Here is a 20,420-nt window from a genome sequence, read left to right on the forward strand (position 1 = left end):
GAGCCGCAACACCTTCTCTCAAACTCTGCTGCCCGCGCTCCACACAGATGGTGAGGACCCGGCGCAGGAGGCCTCCCGCCGTGCCTGATAACAAGTTTCCTGGGCTATATAGGGCAACGGTGACTGTAAACAGTCCGGCCTCAAGTGGAGCGAACAGGTGGCCCACCACGCAGGGCCACTGGTCATGTTGCGTGCCCACAACAAAAGCTCCTTTACAGGGAGGGGGGGAGAAGTCTTTTCATGCCTCACCGTGCCACAATGGCCCCGGATCTGTCGACGGGAGGAAATATCAGAGCTCAGAAGCTTCTGGGGAAAGTATCTTTGCTCGTTCCAATCACTTCCTGTGAGTATTTGTTTTCAGAGGCCGTATCCTCTGGTGGCGAGGGAGAGGATAATGTCACGGAGGAAGGAGAGTGACGGTCCGCCTGGTGTTTACGCAACACTCTGGCATTTGTCGTCATTGGGTCGGGCCGCCATTGGCAGGCGAGTTGCCACAGAGCCCCTTTCCATCCTCCACACACACAAACACACACACTCTGACCCATATAGGTGCTTTGAACCGCTGGCAGGCCCGACAAGATTATCTGGGCCCCCGTCCCAGGAAGACCACTGGGATATGGGTGTTTGGTGGGAAACATGTCTAAAAATCTGTCAGTCTCTGCGTGTGCATGTATATATGCGACGCCCCTGCAGTGTGTGACGGCACTTCTGAAGCGGCACACTTTAGTCTCCAGGTGGTTCTCTTCTCCAGGCCGTCACCGAAAGAGGGGAAATGTTTTTCTTTGAATTCTGAACTAAGGAGTTCTGACTTTGTAAACCTGGGAAGGAAGATTTCAAGGATGGGGAAGTCACGAGCTGATTTCACGGGTCAAACGATTAAGTTTGAAAAGCAAACAAACTTTCCTCCCTCGCCGTGATGACTAACGTGCTGCCCGCCTGCATCCATCTTGATTACATAATCCCCCAGATTAATTAGCTGTGTGTTTCAGCCACTTCCTGTAGCGCGGCCCTCAAACGGGCTCCCTCCGCAATCTGGCCTATCGACTTACAGGGCGCCAGGGCCTTTTCTTTGAAGGCCGCCCGGCTTCAGAGGCAGGAGAACCCTCTGATCTGACGGCTGAAGGAAAGGGCCCCTGCAGTGTGCCGTTACAGACTGATAAAAAAAACTATAAAAACAACATTTGGGTAACACACACACTCACAGGGGGGGGGGAAGGAAATTAAGAATAATCTGGTTGTGAAAACAAGAGGTGGTATGGAACAATGACAATCTGGCTCCTTTGGTAATTTCCTGTCGGCGTTCATTCGTGTGATGTGGTCGTGCCTGTTCTGCCGGGATCAATCAAACCCGCGAGCAGATGGCATCGGGCTCCTCCGGCGGACTGGGGGATAGTCTGTGTTTTTTTTTGCAGAGGCGGTAATTGGCTCGCTGTGCCGCGGACCGGAGCGTGCTAACAGCCGCCGCCGTCTCACCGCTGTGCGGTGACAACACGTGTCGTTAAGCGTTGAGCAGCTCGTAATGGGCAGGAGGCTACCTGAGCAGGAGGCTCCATTCGGTACCAACTCAAACTTGTGTTAAACACCGCCATGATTATGATGCCACCATCATCAGTCTTCAAACACAAACAAATGCAGTATTGACTCTGCTGCTCCTAATTATCTTGTAAATCATGACAACAGTTAACATCGGACCCCCCACCCCCCCCCCCCATGGACAAAAACTGGACTTCTCATCTTGTTACAGGCGCCAACAAGGACCTGAAACATGTCGCCTCCTGCATCTGAAAACATGGGCTGCACTCGCTAACAGGGTTTGCATGAAGGTGAGGAAAGCTTATGTGGATAAATGGAACCATTTGTGGGAAAACTCAGCAAGCTGTATAAAGGAGAAGCACAGTAATTGCATGTGTACTGTATGAGCCTGTGCGTGTGTGTGTGTGTGTGTGTGTGTGTGTGGCTAAGACGCATAGCACTTCAAAGCTTTGATGTAGGAGCTCCTAAATGAGGGCCACCAGAGGTCCAGACTAATGGGACATCATGGGGAGATTATAGGCCATGTGTAGCCGGCTGACAACACAGCATTATGTGTATGTGTGTGTGTGTGTGTGAGACAGACAGCGAGAGGGAGTATTAGTTTATGTGTGTGTGTGAGATTTCCTGTGTGTATTCTTCAAGCAATTAAAGTGAAAGTTTGGCTCTGACTCTCGTGGAGTTTTGCAGAGAATTGGACAGAAAGTAATAAGTGTCACAGGAACATAAACAGTATGGTATAAATCCTTTATTAAATAATCAACAATAATTATAATAACAATCATAAAAAGAGCTTTTTCTGTACAAAGACCCCTTTTCAAAACAACAACAACAACATCAGCAGTCCCGAGCAGTGCGAACGGGGGGGTGGCGTCCTGTCCTTTTACACTTTTGTTTGGTCCTCCTGGGGTTTGGGGGGGGGGGGGGGGGCACTGCGACCGTCACTGTCAAGTTCCCGTGTCCGATACTGGCTCCGTCAAGGCAAGCTGGACCCCCCCGAGGCTCCAAGGCACTTTGAAGAGAGTCAGTGGGGTCCAGAGATGCGGGCCTCAGAGGAGAGGGACAGCTTGTGTGTGTCAGTGTGTGTGTGTGTGTGTTGTGTGTGAGAGAGAGAGGGTCCAGGGGATGACATGTTGAATCCAATGTTCTTCACGGTGTCAATTATAAACCTCTCAGCAGCAGCAGCCATCATTCCCTTCACTTGTAGCGTCTCTCAGAGCGTCCAGAGTGTGTGTGTGTGTGTGTTTCTGTATATACATCTGTACATACAAGTGGAGTAATGTGTGTGTTTGTGTGTGTGTGTGTGTGCGAGTGCATGGGAGGGTCTCTCGCCCTCTCCTTCTCATGGCTTACGAGTCCATTCACAGCAAGTGCAAGACCAGACACTTTCCCATTTGCTCCGAAACCCAAACTCCAAAAAATGTCCGTGGGGTTGTGTGTGTGTGATGTGTGTGCATGTGTCAGGGGTGATGGGTGGGAGGGGGGGGGGGGGGGGGGGGGGGGGGGGGTAGGTCCTTTAAATCATGGCTTTCGAGGTCCCCAAAAAGAAAGAGAGAGATAGATCCCCCTCATGTCTCGGTGATGCCTCAGCGATCCTTTCTTTCCGCAAACAGTTTTTTGCTTTTTAAGGCTTGTCGTGTGTCTGGGTGCTCTCTCTCTCTCTCACTCACTCACTCACTCACTCAAAGCATTTTCTTTTTTTTCTGGCTCTGCATTTGTTTTCAATCCTTTGCGAGAGCCCAGAGAGAACATTACCCCTGTGAGAGAGTGAAGAGGAGGAGGAGGAGGAGGAGGAGGAGGAGAGAGGCAGGGGATTTTGTTTTTAGTGCGCTGTCAATCATCGTCTTTCTCATTCCCTCCTTTTTTTTTTATATATACCAGCAATCCATAGGTTGCACCGACCGAAGCTCCTTGACCTTTTCACAATTAACCACAATGTAAACACGACCTTCTCTTTGACAGGAACCAGCAACAACTAAATCTAACAATAACGTCTCTCCGCCTTGGAAAGAATGCGTTCAAATCCCGACCCCGCACCACTTACGCTTTTCTCAGTTTCTTCCCCTCACTACTTATCTTCCATGGCGGACTGGCAATCGGCCAGAACCAAAACATTACAACAGAAAGAGAGGGATGTCTGGAGCTAAGAGGATAACTGAGGCTGATAGGTAGCAGAGTCTGGGACGGAATGCAACACAAAAAAAAACAAAAAAAAGGAGAGAAAAAGTCAACGTGCCACACAAAGGAGCTAAAGTTCTAGGCCACTGTGTTCACATGTGAGCAAAACAGACGCTTTCTAAGCACGTTCCTAACCTACCACCTCTTCAACATGACGGCTGTGCAGCGGACAGTCTCAAAAACTAGACCTCTTACAAATCTATGATGCATTGATAAACAGTTCTCTTCAGGTGGAGCGGGAACCTGTAGCTGATATGTGTAGATATTTGTTTGTTGAGGCTTAACACCCCCCCCCGCAATGGAACAGGGTAACCCCAGTCCTTCGTTGGCTCCTTCGCCGCAAAAAAACGACGCCACGTTTTCCATGTGTCCGGGGGTGGGGGGGGGGGGGGGGGGATCTGCACCATCAAGGAAGTAAACTGAGGCTAAAGTGAAACTGGAGGAAATGAAGAAAAACAGCGAGAGGTTTCCACAATAGAAAGCGGCGGCGCCCTCTCGGCCCGTCTTCCCTCGCGTCTCCTCCCCTCACGCCTCGGTGCAGCAGCGCTGTTGGTTCAGTTTGACCTTGTGCTTGAGGCCGTCGTACAGTTCGAAGTTGTAGTTCTCCAGGGTGGTGGAGGAGCGCGACGACAGGCCGCTGTAGGAGCAGTGCAGTACAGCAGGAGGCCGGCGCACACCCGCCCCGAGCAGCACGCCCAGGGAGCTCATGACGATGATGGTGACCAGGATGGGGTCCAGGGTGTAGAGCCACGAGTTGTCCTTCTCTGAGACGCGGGTGACGGGGGGGTCGGATGACGGGGACGCCGTGTTCCACTCGGGGAAATGCAGGACTGGGACAGGAAGAGGAAGAGGAAGCAGACAAGGCAACCAATAAGTTCATTTGACGAGTTTTGTAAAGATTGTAACTTGTATCCTAAAATGAAAACTCTATATTTTGTATACAGTTGGTGCTTACCTCCCCCCAGAGGGTCTCTGCCGCTGAAAAGTCGCCCATCTCCAAATTCATTGGGTTTCCGTTCTGTCAGGGAAAAGCACAGGTGACACGGATTTTAAGCATCATGCAAAATCCTACACGTTAGTACTGTTATATATCATATTCCAGAAAAGATAGCAGAAATTCATCTGCTACTCCAAATAATAAGCCTTTCTATATCATACATTTGGATTATTATCATATTTACATATACATACACACACCAGTCTGGGAGTAATAGAAAAATATGACTTTATTAATAGAGAAAAAGATCATTATGATACATTCCTGTTAATCACAGTCATCACATAACATACTGATGGTATAAGACTGTTCATTCCACGTGAATAAGGATGCAAACATCGTCAAAATAAATCAACATCATTATCACCGTTAAAATCATCGACACTGTCACGGCCAAGTTTAAGAGTGGTGGATAAGACGATCAAGGAAAAAAACAACACAAACTAATAACGACATTTAAGTAGCGCTCGTCGCGAAGTCTCGCTTTCCGTTTGGTGAAATTCGTGAAACGGCCAAAGCGGCGTGGATTGACTTTTTTTTTTATGTGTGCAAGAGTGGAAGAGAACGCCATGTAGCGATGGCTGCAGCACTTTAGTTGAGGCCGGCAGCTCCAGTGTACTTATACTTTAGATGAGTTCTACTCTCACTTGTGTGTGTGTGTGTATTTGTGTGTGTGTGTGTGTGTCTGCCCCTGGCGAGCATTCAGGAGTGGGAGTAGCTACTTGGCAAGGCACACGTCTGGATGTGGAGGTGTCTGACGGCCAATGGCGTTGTTAGCACTGTTTCCAGGGCAACTGCGAGTTGGCGGCTGATTGGTGCGGCTGGAGGCGTGGGAGATGAAAGTGCTGACCGCGGCCTTCCTCATAAATGGGACCCGTCCATTAAGTAATCACAACTATTAGCGGCTCGGAGCGCCAACGGTGTCGGGATGGACGAAATATGGCGCCCAATCCCCCCACCCCCCCGCCCCTCCTTCCAAAGTTGATTTAAAAGCACACAGCGAGAGCTTGCCAACAAACAAAAAAAACCTCCTTCGTTTTTTTTACTCCGGAGAGAAAAGTGCAGCTTCTAAATTGAGTGGCGTTCTGCTGAGCTGTGGACTCGGGAGGCGACGGGTTTCTGCTGGTGTGACAGATCAGGAGAGCACGCCCCGTTGAGCCGCAGAGTAAAGAGCTCCATTTCTAAACCCCCCCCCCCCCACCACCAATTTATCATTTTCCTTTTAGATCTCAGATATGTTTGTGAAGAGCTCGTCAGCTATGTCTTGTTCTATGGTTTTCTTTTATGGCACTAAAGAGGAGGAAGCGTCGATAGCTGCAGCCCGGCTCTGGTTTCCATCACGTCTTGGATGCATGTACACGGCGCTTATGGCTTCCAGCTGGTGCAGCGGCATTGTGGGATTTGTAGGAGTATAAATCAAGGAAGAAGTGGCGATGGCAAGACAGCTGTCTCTATTTACATCCCCCCCAACCCCACCCCCCCAAAAAAAACAACAAGCACATATTCACACCGAAAACACAACATGGCTCAGCTCGGCTTTCATCTGGGCAGCTTACAGACACTGGGAACAATGGGAGTGGGTGGTATGGAGCAGAAATAAGGGAGTGGAACAACGTGCTTTTATTACGCCGGAGAATCAAGATGAAACGCTAAACACTGAGGACGGCGGCATCCATCAGCGACTGACGCCTTTATCAGGAGGAGACGAGGCGCTCAATCAAACGAGCTGGTTATCTCCATTGGTGATGCAGGACTTTAAGTATGATGGATTTGCATTCCTTTGTTTTTAAATGTGTGCACATGCTGTTGAAGAAGGACAATGGAAGGGTGGTGTTTTTTTTTTAGTTCGGTTACAACAGCCTCACTACTGGTACAGCTGGTATCGCAGCCATCTCCTGTTGTTATTACAGAGATACCAGAAGCTTTATTTTCCGGGGGCTTTCCAGATCATCTCCACCGCGAGCACAATGAACGCCTCTTAACGGTTTTCTCCTCGTCTCCTCTCACAGCGCCGCAGAGCTCCCTCGCGTCTCTGGGGTCTTGTTTCAGCCCGAGGTTTGGCAGCTCCGGCTGGCTCTCACAGCGGAACCGGCTCGACCCCCCCCCCCTTCCCAGTCCACACATATCTCTGTGTGTGTGTGGGTCCACGATGGGGTCATTCCGGGAGGACCGCTGGGGCTATGAGGAGCCAGACGGCACTCAATGGTCCGAAACAAGCTGCTCAGATAAATAACTTACTTCAGTCCTCTCATCGGGAGCAGCATAGTGTGAAATGTCAACAGCAAACTCCTTCATGGAGCAGAAGAGGAAAACAGCAACTAAAGCTACATCCAGTAGAGACAGAGAGGGAGAGAGGGAGAGAGGAGAGAGAGAGAGAGAGAGAGACAGAGAGAGAGAGAGAGGGAGAGAGAGAGAGAGAGAGAGAGAGAGAGAGAGAGGAGAGAGAGGGGGAGAGAGAGAGAGAGAGAGAGAGAGAGAGGGAGAGAGGGGGAGAGAGAGAGGGGAGAGAGAGAGAGAGAGAGAGAGAGAGAGAGAGAGAGAGAGAGAGAGAGAGAGAGAGAGAGCACAGTGTTTCTTTGCAAAAATGTTTCACTTGGCAGTTTAGGACGACGTCTGTGTCCTCGTCACCCTGGTAACTGTCCACTAGAGGACAGACGGGTCCAGTCGATCTCGCGTCATCACAACAACACACGTCACCGACATCACAAGACATCACGTCCTCCGCTGCCGAAACGCGACCGCAGCCATAAGCGCGTCTCTTCAGCAGAGGGTGCGGTGTCGGTCCCGGCTGTCCAGTCTCACTGTCAGGACTGGCTCCACCCCTGGGGCGGCCATACTGGACGACCAGTTAGAATACTGGAAGCACTGCGAGGAGCTGTGATAGGCCACCGACAGCTGGCTCTTCTTGGTGGCCAGGTGTTGTCGGCAGCAACAGAGGGCTCTGACCAAGATGGCCACCGCCAGGAGAAGGAGGGCGCCTCCGGCGGCCATAATGTAATACCAGTGGATGGGCAAGGGAGGCACAGGAACGCCTCCCCCTGGTGGAGAGATACAGAACAATTGGCCAGCGGGAAAAGAGAGGAGTGGCACTTTGTTTATTTTCTACATTTAATTCTCTGACTTCTATCCCTATGTCTTCATCATACGAGCAGCAGGCGTGCACCTCATTTGAGCATGCTCAAGCATGCCAGTTGCAAAAATGAAATAAATCTCCAAGGCCAAAAGAAAATCTAAAATGCATCCATTCCTCTCATGTAGCTTGTTTTGCAGTTGGAGGACAAGTTTTCACACCAAGATCATCAAGAGATTTGGTTTGAAATCAGTCCAACGGTTGATCCGATCAAATGCAATGCAATTCATGTTTATTTTCACAGCTCCAATGAAATGACTTGGTGTGAAACGAAAGCCAAAATAATTAGTTATAAAAGCACCCACACACATTGAATCAGGGAGCTTCCTCTTCCTGTTCCGAACTGGCACAGGAAGTCCCAAACAGGCCCCTTGATAAAGCCTCAGAACCATGCACGAATCAGTCAGACACCACATGGGAATCCGATGTTCCAGAGCTCTCTCTCGGAGCCGATATTGGATTGGGATTTGTTATTTAGCTGGCTTGAGTTGGCAGATTGGTTTGGAGTACATAATTTATCCTGTTCCCTGTTCCTGGCTTGTTTTTTTTCTCCTTTCGTTTTCCTTTTCTCTCATGCGTCAGCCTCCCGGCCAGTCCTCTCTTCCTCAAGCCAAGCGCCGTCTCCTTGGATCTGCACAGATCCTGTACGCTGCTGCCCCTGGCTTGAACCCCCTCCTCACATTCTTGGTACGAACCGACTAAGCACCTTCCAAGAAGCCTCTACTCAATTATCCAAGTCTGCTAGGCAAAAAAACAAACCCCCCGAAGACATTGACAAACTTAGAGAAAAAAATAAGAAATAGAGCCTGCATGTACCAATCCGAACTTGAGAGTGAGGGAGTGTCACGTTGAACTAGGGGAAAGTGAAGTGGAGCTGAATACGTCCTGATTTTTGGACCGTGTCACAATTACAGAGGGAAATGGTGCGTGCTGCTGCTACTTCACACTGCACACACTCATTAGACAGAGCCGAGCTGGGGAGAGACACCCGAGCTCGCCGAGGCACAGTCCCTCCGACTGCTCTGCACCGGGGACGCTGGTGTGCATTGTGTGCGCCTTCATTAATGTGTGTGTTTGTGCACGTTTGTACGTAGGAGGAGGAGAAAAAGCCCACACACACAAACACACACATCCCATTCGCACAGCCAGGCTCTTATCTTATTGCAGGACATTATGAGACGCCAAAACACTGGCATCAATCTCGCAGCCTCCCCCAGGATGCTCTAAATCTTTTTTCATGAGGCAAACAGTTATTTAAAACCCTTCAGGCTGCGTCAGAGCCTGGAAGTGAGAGTATGTAAACCCCTTTTCAAATATCTGACTCACACAGTTTGCTCTTTGGAGATGCATCCTTTGTGTCCGCGGAGATTGACGAGGTAAAACTAATGAACTACTGCACATTACTGGAAGAATCTGGTTCTCAACTCGAATTTAATCATTTTAGTCTTTTAGTATTCGTTTGGTGATGCCGACATGCCGCTGATGATGCCATGAATCCCCTCATATAAAAATGAATGCAGTTTAATTAATCAGGAATCAGGGCGCTCCAGCCTCTTGTGTTGTCACTGGGAGTACTGGTTTTTTTTTTTGGGGGGGGGGGATTGTTTTGGGGAGCTTAGTGCCGCCAAGCAAAAAACCGCAGGCTAGTGCAAACCAACGAGCAGGAAGCATGACCACAGAGAGGAAGTGATGTCACACCGAGGTGGAACTCACCTGGGTTTTCAGGAGGAAACGCAGCGAAGGGTTCTGCGAGGACAGAGAGGGAAGAGTCGGGCAGACACAGAGAGAAGAGGAGGACGAGAGAAGGGAGAGAGGAGAGGCAGCTGTTAGATACCTTGAAGCACGAGGGGAAAGTCAGCCAAATGTCACACAAATGTCACTCCACTATCAAAACCGCTCCTGAGGAAATTTGAGTTAATTCCTCGGATAACTCGCTTGAATTATGGCATTTAAACGCAGCTCCTTGGGTAGAACGCGGTTTAAAAGAAGAGCGCGGGCTGGGAACTGGAGATGGACCACACTGGGGAGCGCACGGGCGACTACGCACGGATTTGTGCGTCCGTGTGCGCAAAAAGTTCACGCATTTCAAGTTGTGTATCTGTGGCGTCCAGATAAAGCAGAGCGGGCTGGTGCCATGTGGCTCGCTGCGAATGCACAGAGCAGAACCTTCACTTTGATTGCCTGGAATGCAAACACAAAGAACTGTTGAGTGTGTGTGTGTGTGTGTGTGTGTGTGTGTGTGTTTAGCGTATATGTGCGTGCATGTGATTTGTCGGGGGGGCGGGGGGGGGGTGTTTAGGGTGAGAAACAAAGAAAGAAGGAAACCGACTTGGGAACTTGCGCCTTTTGGCAGGAACGCCGGCGCGCTGTGAAGGACTCGACTGCACCGGGCGATAAGCAACTTCCCAGCATGCACTGGAGTGGCAAAGGAGAAAACGCCACAGCATGGAGGCGGGGTGGGGGGGGGGGGAGTGGCGTTTGTGTGTGTGTGTGGGGCTGTCGGCTCTGCTTTCCAAAAATGCGGCACTACTTTGTCTCTCTCAAGACTCATGACACAAATGCAGAAATGAATGATAGAACACAAACAGGCAGGGACGTAACACACACACACACACACAAATACACTTTTCTCCCCCCCCCCACGATCCCGCTCCTGGACGTCAGTCAGAAGCGATGTGCGACAGGTTTTTGGCTTTGAACCCCCGGCTCGGCCTCTGATCTGTTTAAGACCCTCTCCAAAGCCCCCCCGCTCGAGCCAGATTAAGGAGGCTGTGTCGGCACTCGTCTCGACACCAGGCACCAGAAAAACCCTGCTTGGGAAACAGCCTCTCTAATAATTCCCTTTGACGGACTGGGAAAAGCTCTGTTTACAAATACGACGGCGGAATGAGAGCGATACAGGGAGGAGAGGAGAGAAGAAGAGAAATCTAATAAAACATAGATTAGCATCGCCGAGGCCCACAGGGCGTTTATGGCCTAGATTTCTTATTCTCCTTTTCTTTTCTTTTTTTGTGAAGGAGTAAACGCTGTCCCTCCCACTCCTCCCTGCTTTCATCTCTGCGTTCGGTGGGTTCTGTGGAGGAGAGACGCCGTCTCTGAAACTGGGATGGGAGGGCGAGGAACTGGGTGGTGTGTGTGTGTGTGTGTGTGTGTGTGTGTGTGTGTGTGTGTGTGTGGGCGGGTGTTTATCACTGCATGTGTGTGTCACTGCTCAAGGACCTTAAGGCTGAGAGTGGAGGAGTTGGTATGGAAATAGAGGGAATGGCTTTTGATTGATGGAGGGCGAGATGATGAGGCGATGGTGTTGACAGAGCATCACACGGAGCTGGGGGGTCAAATGGGCGTGTGTGTGTAAGTGTGTGTATATGCATGTGTGTGTTTGTTTATCTTTCAATATTCTCCAGGATGGCGGCGATTTTGGCTGTCAGTCAAAAGCATTGATGTGAAGCACCAAAGTGTGTGTGTGTGTGTGTGTGTGTGACTTACGTGTACACTCTTTCAGGGGGGTGCTGGAGCTTATGTGGATGTTGTCTATCCAGATGTGTCCTCTGGTGCCGTGCACGAAGAAACCCTCCATCACAACCTACCGCAACACACGAGGGAGGAGGAGGAGGAGGAAGAGGAGGAGAGAAAGATTGAAAAGAAGGGGAGGAAGAGGAAGACAGGATGAAGGTAGGGGGGGGAAGCAGAGGGGTGGAGGCAAATTGAGAATGGGGACAGGCAGCAGGAGGAGGAGAAAGTGGATAAAAAGTTAATACAGCGCCTGTGATTTCAAAGTTGCACTCAGCGCTAGTCGCAATCATCCTCCCGCTCCCTGCAAGCTTCCTCGGCTGACTTCTTTATTAGAACATTAACTGCTTGTGATGTCTCTGACAAATGCACAGCGATCCCCAAACAATCACGCAGCCAACAGGGACAATATGAAGAGAAACCCCGGCTTAAGGTGAAAGAGAAGGAGAACTAATGCCGTCGTGCACTCGATGGAATATATCTCATTCTAACCTACTCTGACACAGACATTAAAGGCACATTTCAGTTTCTGGGGAGACAGTAAAACTTGTATTCAAGTTCTTATTTCAGCTTAAAAAGACGAGGGTTTATTACCTGGAAGTCTTTCGGGGAGCGAGGCAGGATGGTGCGGCCCTCCTTCCACAGGGAGCCCTGGTCGTCAGTCAGCGTCCAGAGCAGGGTCTCCTCGCTGTGGCCGTCCCGCAGCAGCACCTTCAGGTGGCCCTGGGCCTCGCCCCACAGCTGGTAGGAGAAGAGGAGGCACAGGGGCCCGGTTTCCGCCGCCACCACGGGGCTCACGAGGCGGGCGCGCTGCTGCTCCGTCTTCAGGCTGGCGTCCATGTAGAGATAGCTGTTGAGCTCTGGAGAAGGGGGGGGCGAGACAGGTGAGAGGTCAATACTCAAGAAAGAGCAGGAAATCAAAGTAAAGACACAAATGGTGTCGGAGGTTCTCAAAATGTGCAACCGTGCCGTTTTAGTATTTTTAGCCGAGTTTTGTTTTAACCTTGAATTTGCTGGTGGAAACTAAAAGAGCTTGATTTTAATGGGTTTTCATTTCGGCCCTCGAGGCGATAAAACCGAGGCTGTGTAGACTCTGGATATCCACTGTGACTGGAGGCTGCTGCGATGACACACAACCGTCATCGCTAATCACGACACACACAACCAGACGTGAACACTTGCCTGCACGTACAAATCTGTTTTCTTGACTAATCACCAGTTGCTAACAGGAACGCCGTCGCACAATAGTTGCGCGGAACAATGGGGATCTGACAAACATAAACACCCAGAAGAATGGGGTCCGGCCAGAGAGCGCGTCATCTGTGTGTGAAACACAACCACAACTCCAGCCAAGACCCTCGGGGCCGATTCCTCTTCATTCCCTTCCAGGTAAATGACTTCAACAGCGGAACAAAGTCCAACGAAATGCAAAGCACTCCATTTGTTTACACCAGAGGATGTTTAGTTTGCAAATTGGATGCCGACATGAACTCCATTGTGAGGGAGTGAGATTGGTGAGCCGGCTGTACAGTATGCATGTGTATGTGTGTGTGTCTGTGTGTGTGTGTGTCTGACAGAGGAACTCGATGAGGCGTCTGGTGAAGAATTTCTTAAGTGGGCCCTGTGGGAAAATGTCCAGTATCAACAATCTGCAGATTAAATCACCTGCTTTATCATGGAGATGTGTGTGTGTGTGTGTCTGTGTGTTTGTTTTCCATTTTTTGTTTCCCAGCAAAACCACAAATGTTGTCTCCTCTTCCTCTCACCTGAAACAGTAGCATCCAGTGAGGGTGTGTGTTTTTTTTAGCACAGCCATACACGACCTATTGAGAAACTGAGCTGATAACCTTTCACTCTCTGATTGTGTGTGTGTGTGTGTGTGTGTGTGTGTGTGCGGTCCTTCCAGCCGTTCCGACAAGCGGTATCTGGAGGGACAAATCTTCCTCCGACTTGACAGCCCCCCTCTGCCCGCCATGCGCCCGGCTCAGCCTGTGTGTGACACTTCAGACGCCGCCTGTGACAGCGAGTCCCTCGGCTCTTTTCCTTGCCGGCGTACGGCACCGGACGAGCGGGACTGAAACACAACGTGGCGACACCATGAGGCGTTTTGATCGCTTGTTCTAATGCGTGCACCGGAGCCTCCTTCCGCTGTCTCCGCCTCGTGCCGGAGCGCGGCGCCTCGCTGCGAGCCCCCCCATTGTTGTGCCTCTTGTTTGCCAGACAGCTCATAATCGAGACAGCCACGGCGCACACAGCACAACAGAGCGTTATTAATCCACTTCACAGCGGCGTCCTGCAGAGACACGCAAACAAGGACTCAATCCATGAAACCTAGTTAGCAGAGTTGTATTAAGCCAGATAAGAAACAGCAGCTTCTTCCAGCTCTGTGTTTCATGGTTGCTTTCATTACTCAGGTCTTTGAGGTGAGGACATCAGAGTCTCTGGGTCACATGAGGAGAAGGAATCCTATCGAGGATTAAACGGCGAAATAATGATCCCGCGTCGGCTAAGATTTCCGACCTTTGACATCAGTGGGACAAAATCAAAGGCCGGCGTGGCGTTTCCAAAAAAGGCTGGAAATGATACTCCATACATGAAAGCCACGACCTGACTAATCTACGCAACCCTTTCCAATTCGGCCCTGATGAAAGACGCGGCTTTGAAGCCCCCCCCTCACCTCCTGTCGAAGACGGTTATGACCTAAATAGGTCACGCTTCAGGAAACCCTCTCCCTTTGCTGTTGAGATCAGTTGCTCCGCTGAACATAACCCAGGTGACATCACACATCCAACGAAAAGAAAGGGGAGCAAGCTGAACCTCTTGTTCAATTCAAACCAGCTGGAGAATCGCTGAATCTTTCAGAAGCAGTGCTCAAAACCAATGAATTTTAAAACGAGGCTGGGATAACATCCCCGTACCCTTCCTATGAAACATTATAAATAGCGCTGTATAAAAAAAAAGATCCTCCCTCAACCCAGCAGGAAACGTCTTCTGTATTTTTTAATAACACGCCAAAAGCTGCACTTTTGATCCTTGGGTACGTTTAAGGGGAAATGAATCATTTCTTCAAGGAGGTGTCTAAGTAGATGGAAGTCTACACAGCCCCAACTGGGATGTGCCCGGGGTAATGGAGGGATAGTAAAGGGACGGCTCCTCTTTGGAATCTCCTGCTCGGGACTTAATTGGAGCTACTGGTTCTTAACCTCCTCCTGCTGAGATGTTGGACTCCCAGTGGCCTGTGTCACATGTGAGGGGGGGGGGGGCCTGATTCCCCAGGTTCGTTTTCACTCGCTCGGGCATGACGCGACACTGCGGCTAAATTAGACCGGTTTCAATTTAAGGAATTATTTTAATCAAATTGGAAAAAAAACAGGGGCTCGCACAAGGAGAACAACTCCATTTAATTATAGAAAACAGAGGCGAGTCTAGACCCAGTGAAGTTGATCAAATAAACCTGATGCGTTTGTGGCCGTGCAATTTTCCGGAGCCAAATGAAATCCCCGCGTGCAGACGCATAAATAAAAGCTTCCACAGAAACCACAGAGGCTGCGTTCGACTCCTGCAGGTCCCGGGCTGTCAGCTCCGATGGGAAATATGATGCGGAACCAGACAGATGCTGGTGACCCGTGCTGGGAGACTCACCGTGGCTGTGCAGGGACCAGAAGAGAGGGGCGTTGGGGTCGTGGGTCCACCCACACAGGCCGTGGTCAAAGTCGCACACGCTGTCTGATGAAGAGGAGGTGCCCGCTGTCGAGGAAGGAGGGAAAAGGCAGCGTAAGAGCGAGAGCCAGAGTGCACAGGAGAAATCACAGTCATTTCAGATAAAGAGGGATTCACAGAGGCTTTCATCTTTCCTATCGCAGCCTCCTAATAGCGCTCATCCGTCCTGCACTTCTCCTGCTTTCATGTAAAACACTCTCACCTGTCGTGGTGATGGGGACGGTGGTGGTCTCTGTGTCGGGAGGCAGAGTTGGCGTGACCGTTTCGGCCGGCGTGGTGGGTTCTGAGGAAACACACACAACACATCGCAGGTCAGAAACAATCCTCACATGTCGGACGACCAGCAAAGAGGAAGCATTAATCACCTAATGTTTGTTTAAGGGGTTATTCACATCGCTATTATTTCCCCCCGTGTCGTGAGTAAGGGAGGGTGAGGAAACGAGGACAAGGAGAGGAAATGATAAGGAACAAAGGCAGAAAGAAGCAATGCAGGGGCGTTGCTACAGGGGGGGCTGAATGGGCTGACTGTCTCGCAGTTGCAGCCCCTCACCAGCAGGGTAACACACTCGCCTCGGCACAGTTACTCCATGTGGACGAGACTGCCACAACACCCCAGTCAGAAACCCCCGACCGAGCCCCATGCCACTAACTTTCTGCCAAAAGCTTTGTGGTTTGAATGCTATATGTTTATTAGGGGGGGTGGACTCTTTGGCCGGGGGCCCTAAAGTCCCTTGATACGCTCCTGGAGGTATTTACATGCTTGTAATAATTTTGATTATGATTCTTTTTGAAAGCTGTTGGATCCACTGACATGTTTTTGTGCAAAGCATGACGGTGCACTATTTCTTTGCCTTATAACCCGTCTAAAAAATGGCAGGGTCCACCGATTCCCACGCTCCCCCCCCCCCCCCCCCCCCTGCAACTAATCTCTTACGCCAAAACAGCTCAGGTTCACGTTTTAAACAGGAAATCGGGGAGTTTCTGTTCCGATAAACCAGATTTGTTTAAGCCAATAAACATCACGTCTATTTGTCCTATTAAGGGTGAATTAAAGTGCATGTTGAGAGTGTGAGGTCAGTGTCGGGGATTAACCGCATCTCTCGCCGAAGTGTCTCCACCCGGCCGTCCCACCCAGAGCGTCAGAGACAGGCGGAGGCAGACACAGATAGCCCCTGGAGCACCCTAGAGGGCCCCCCCCCCGCCCCCGTCACAGTCTGGGTGCTCGAGCGGGCGTCAGTGTCCGTCCAGCACCGACTCAAATATGCAGATGCACACACACACACACACACACACACACACACACACACATGCAGAAAGCCTGGCGCTGAGGCTGATGGATGGGCGAGTCTAACAAACTCCCCTCGACCTTGCGCGGGATGATCACACTCTGGGACCACTCACTGGCTGTCAGGGAGGATACACACCACATGCACTCCATCTCCCGTCCTTTCCATCCTATGTGTGTGTGTGTGTGTGTGTGTCTCTCTCACTCCATAACTCAAGCAAACTCGAGAGAACAAACTCAGAGCGAAATGTATGATTTTCTCCTTGCCCCTTAACATCCATTCAAACGCACATTCGTCATAAACAAATATCAACAACACGCACAGGCATCCACAAGCCAACGGTAGACCCATTAAAACACATCACATGTGCACACAGACGCACACATGTCGAGCAGGCTGCAGCCGGAATGTGTAGTGGGAGAAAGCGCGGCGTTATTAGGAGCAGATGGGTCAGCCCTGGTGCGTTGTGGGAGTTTGGGTCACGTCTGAAGCAGAGATCCACATTTATCACGGGAATTAACGGTGTAGTCGGATCTTTCCCCGATTTCTGCCTGTTTAATAATCGCTCATGGTCATTAACAACATGTGTTTACACAGGGACTTGTTTTTGTCACATTTCACTACAAACAGTCCAACACATTTGCATTAATTTGACACTAATGGTCGCTGACATGGGCTTGTGGATTCATATCATATTTCCTATTCCTCTGTGGGCTCCTCCTGCCTCGTCACATCCAAGCCGATCCAACACTTTGAAGGTCTGTGGATCTCACGTACTCGAGCCTCCTCCTGTTCATTTCCCTCTTTCTTGCATTGCGTCCTTTATCGTTCAAAGACCACAAAAGGCGCTAAGGTCAACAAACGCGGCGTGATACACAATTGATCCGCTCAGAGGGAACTTCCCGGGGAAACGAGCACGAGGGCGCCCCAGCTGGAGAAATGGCAAACATTAAAGAGTCGGCCACAGCGGGCGGCGGCTTCTGACATTAACCCAGCGGTAATGTCACGTCCTTTATGCCGGTCATTAACTTTCTAATGAGACCCTTATCGCTGCTGGCCTCACAGAAAGGTGAAGCGAGGGAAGCGGCCCTCTTCCTTCCTTTCTGCGATTTAAATGCAACACCACCTCTCCTCCACCCGTCTCCTCTTTATTCAGTCTCTCTTGTTTGCCTTTTTAATTCCAGTCTAACCTTTCCAGTCAAGTCTCGGGACCGGCAATAAAAATATAAACCAACACGGCGCCTGTACATTACCTGGGCGCCCGGTGTGCATACAACTAAAAACACAAACACACACACACACACAAACACAAGACGCACAACCGAGTCCGCCCATTAAGATTCCGCCCGGCTGCCGAGCACTCCATGCTTTTCAAAAGGTCAAGCCTTGTCACAGTGTAAATGTGCTGACCTTTCCAGCGTGTGACAGAAGTGTCGGGGGGGGGCGAGGGGAATGGGATCGACTTGTGCGTTTTGTGGGGGTGCGCATGTTTATGTGAGAGCGTGCGCGAACATATGCGACCTGCCCACCTTGCCCCGAGCCCCGCCCCCCCCCCCCCCCCGTCCTTGACGTCTGCCCGCACGTGTGCACGGGCAGGCCTGAGTGTGCATGTTTGTTATGCAGGAAAAGTCCCTCTGCGGCGGATTGTGTGTGTTACACAATGTGTCTACTGCTGCAGGTGATGATGCAAGTCATCACCATGCACGGGATGAGACTCCAGCATTTAGAGGTGGAACCCAGGGGAACCGCTGGCGGAGGTAATGGAGATGCGCACACAAATACACACAAAGTTGCAGCTGTGCATGCTCGGGGAAGTTACACAAACACACAATCACGGGTAAATGTTTGTGATGGCTTGTTGTTCGACGGCCCGACCCGCTCTGCATAAGAGATATCGCTCACTCCCGAAGAAGCTGACTCAGCATTATGTCAGAGAAGAGGGGGGAAAAAAAAATCTTCAATTATGTAGAAAGCCTTTCTGTAAATCTGTACTTGGCAGTCCGACCCACACCCACACACACACACACACACACACTCACGCTGATGAATGGCTGGGCATGCACGCACGTACACCACAAAAGAACGTGATGGGAAAGACAAGTGGCCGCTGTTTGATATTCTGTCGGGTTAAACACTCGGATCACGCCTTGTTCACACGCTGCAAGAAATGAGATGCAAGGGAGACGTGACATGTACGAACAGAACACGACTCCGGACAAATCGGAAGTCGAGATTTTTCCGATTTCGTTCCCACGAGCGAAAACACAAACATGGCTGACCCTGAACATGTTCTAACTGTAATGGCACAATGCAGCGCCCTTGAGAAACATAACCAACAGTGAATTGATATATAAACTTTAGGTTTTACTATACAATGGATGGAACTATTTTAATGATATACCGGCAAATAAACTTAACTCCATTGTTGTACGACGATAGAAAACCAGTATAAGCTGTGGTTCATATTTCAGGTGTGTGTACGTTCTGTGAGAGCTCCCATGAATAAAACGATCCCATCTGGAAAAGAGAGGGGGGAAGAAATTTGTCTTTTCCTTTTTTTTCTCTCCAGCATATCAGTTTCAAACTTTCTTTCCCGGGCCCTTCATGTTTGGAGCACATACACGAGAGAAAACCGTCACGGTAGGAGTGTGTGTGTGTGTGAGAGAGAGAGAGAGGGAGTAAGAGAGAGAGACAGCTGCAAAATGAATCAGGGGAAACAGAAGGAGTCGGGACCAGCAGCACGGAGCGAGCAGGGAAAAGAGGAGCAAGTGATGAGTAACAGAGGAAGAGGGGAGGAGGGAGAGGGGGGGGAGAGAGAGAGAGAGAGGAGGCATGGTAACGAAAAAAGAACAAAAACATTTATGGAGCCACGCACCGGGCCTCAGGGTGGGAAAACTAAAAACTGCAACCATGTGTAGGAGTGTGTGTGTGTGTGTGGTTGGGGGGGGGGGACGGGGAGCCTTATTCTGCTTTATTGTGGAGCCGCTGCTGCAGCTCTCAAACTGCACTAAATGAGATTTGGGGTAAAAAATATATCCTTTTGTTGTGAATCTGAAAGATTGAAAAGAACGAGGACAGAACGGAGAGAAGTGAGTCGCTTGTGTGTGTGTGTGTGTGTGTGTGTGTGTGTGTGTGTGTGTGTGTGTGTGTGAGGGGGGGGGGGGGGAGTGAATGATTCACAGGGATGTCAGCGCCGTCCTCGGTGCCTGCTGAGTTTCGGAGGCCTGTGAACAATGTGTGACCCTCAACAGCAATTCTCCGTCCTGCAGAAGCCCCCCCCCCTGCTCTTATATGATAAAACTCACTGGAGTGGTAACCCCCGAGGTTTGTTTTTCAGGGACGGTTCATTTTTCGCATCGATCTTTCGGGTCGGGGCCGCTCCTGAGCCGCTACCCCCCCCCCCCCCCCCCCCCCCCGAGGGTCACTCGTCAGTCAACAAGGCAAACACATCACTTCCTGTGAGCCGCAGCAGCGCCAGGTGTTTCATAAACTGCTCGTAAATGAAATGACAAAGCGCATGCGGCGGCTGAGTGCACGGCTCCTGCAGGTTTCAACGAGGACAGGAGTACATCAGTGTTTCAGTTCCACATTAGCATTTGTTTGTAGTTTTATTACAGCGTGCTAATATCCGTATAACTGAGGGAGAAGCCGGCATGCTCCTGAAACGCTTTTTAAGTGTGACGGAAGCAGCGTTAAATGGACATTAACATAAATAAAAGATACAGAATTATATGGAAAGCTCTATTCACTCATGTTTTGTTTTTAACTCTCTATTATTGTTTGACAAAAACAGACAATAACTGTCCACAGAAATCATAACTGCCTCAAAGTGGCAACTCATATATAAGCAGTGTATATATATATATATAAATGGCTGATTATTTGTGTCTAGAGATGTGGTTGAGGTCAAAACCATGATGTTCTATTCTTAATATTTCATCTCTCTTCCATGCCGAGTAGAAAACACCATCTGCGCTTATGCGAACCCACAAACACACATAAACACAACGACACAATGAGGGTATGGCTTTTATAGAGGCCCAGATTTTTTGTGGTGTGTGTGTGTGAA

At 50.1% G+C, this 20,420-nt stretch overlaps 1 protein-coding gene across 1 annotated transcript; it reads right to left on the reverse strand.

The window, feature by feature from the left end:
* Positions 1-4,086: 4,086 nt before the first annotated feature.
* On the reverse strand, positions 4,087-12,055 carry LOC128430832 (neuropilin-2). The gene is made up of 5 exons (XM_053416912.1): positions 11,940-12,055; positions 11,322-11,418; positions 9,549-9,581; positions 4,664-4,726; positions 4,087-4,538 (listed from the first exon to the last, which is right to left on the reverse strand). Exons 2-5 carry the CDS (start codon positions 11,410-11,412, stop codon positions 4,234-4,236), a joined length of 492 nt encoding a protein of 163 aa, XP_053272887.1. The 5' UTR covers positions 11,413-11,418; positions 11,940-12,055; the 3' UTR covers positions 4,087-4,233.
* Between the last annotated feature and the right edge of the window lie 8,365 nt (positions 12,056-20,420).

The sequence above is a fragment of the Pleuronectes platessa genome, chromosome 24 (assembly GCF_947347685.1).
Source record: "Pleuronectes platessa chromosome 24, fPlePla1.1, whole genome shotgun sequence".
Lineage (NCBI taxonomy): Eukaryota > Metazoa > Chordata > Actinopteri > Pleuronectiformes > Pleuronectidae > Pleuronectes > Pleuronectes platessa.

What these genes read in the sequence shown, in the direction of transcription:
- LOC128430832 (XM_053416912.1), bottom strand. Translation starts at nt 11,412, where the DNA reads ATGGAGGGTTTCTTCGTGCACGGCACCAGAGGACACATCTGGATAGAC. An exon ending in GTTTCCTCCTGAAAACCCAG is followed by an intron (nt 4,727 to 9,548) that starts GTGAGTTCCACC and finishes TTTCCCTGACAG; the next exon opens with AACGGAAACCCAATGAATTT. An exon ending in CAGAGACCCTCTGGGGGGAG is followed by an intron (nt 4,539 to 4,663) that starts GTAAGCACCAAC and finishes TTCCTGTCCCAG; the next exon opens with TCCTGCATTTCCCCGAGTGG.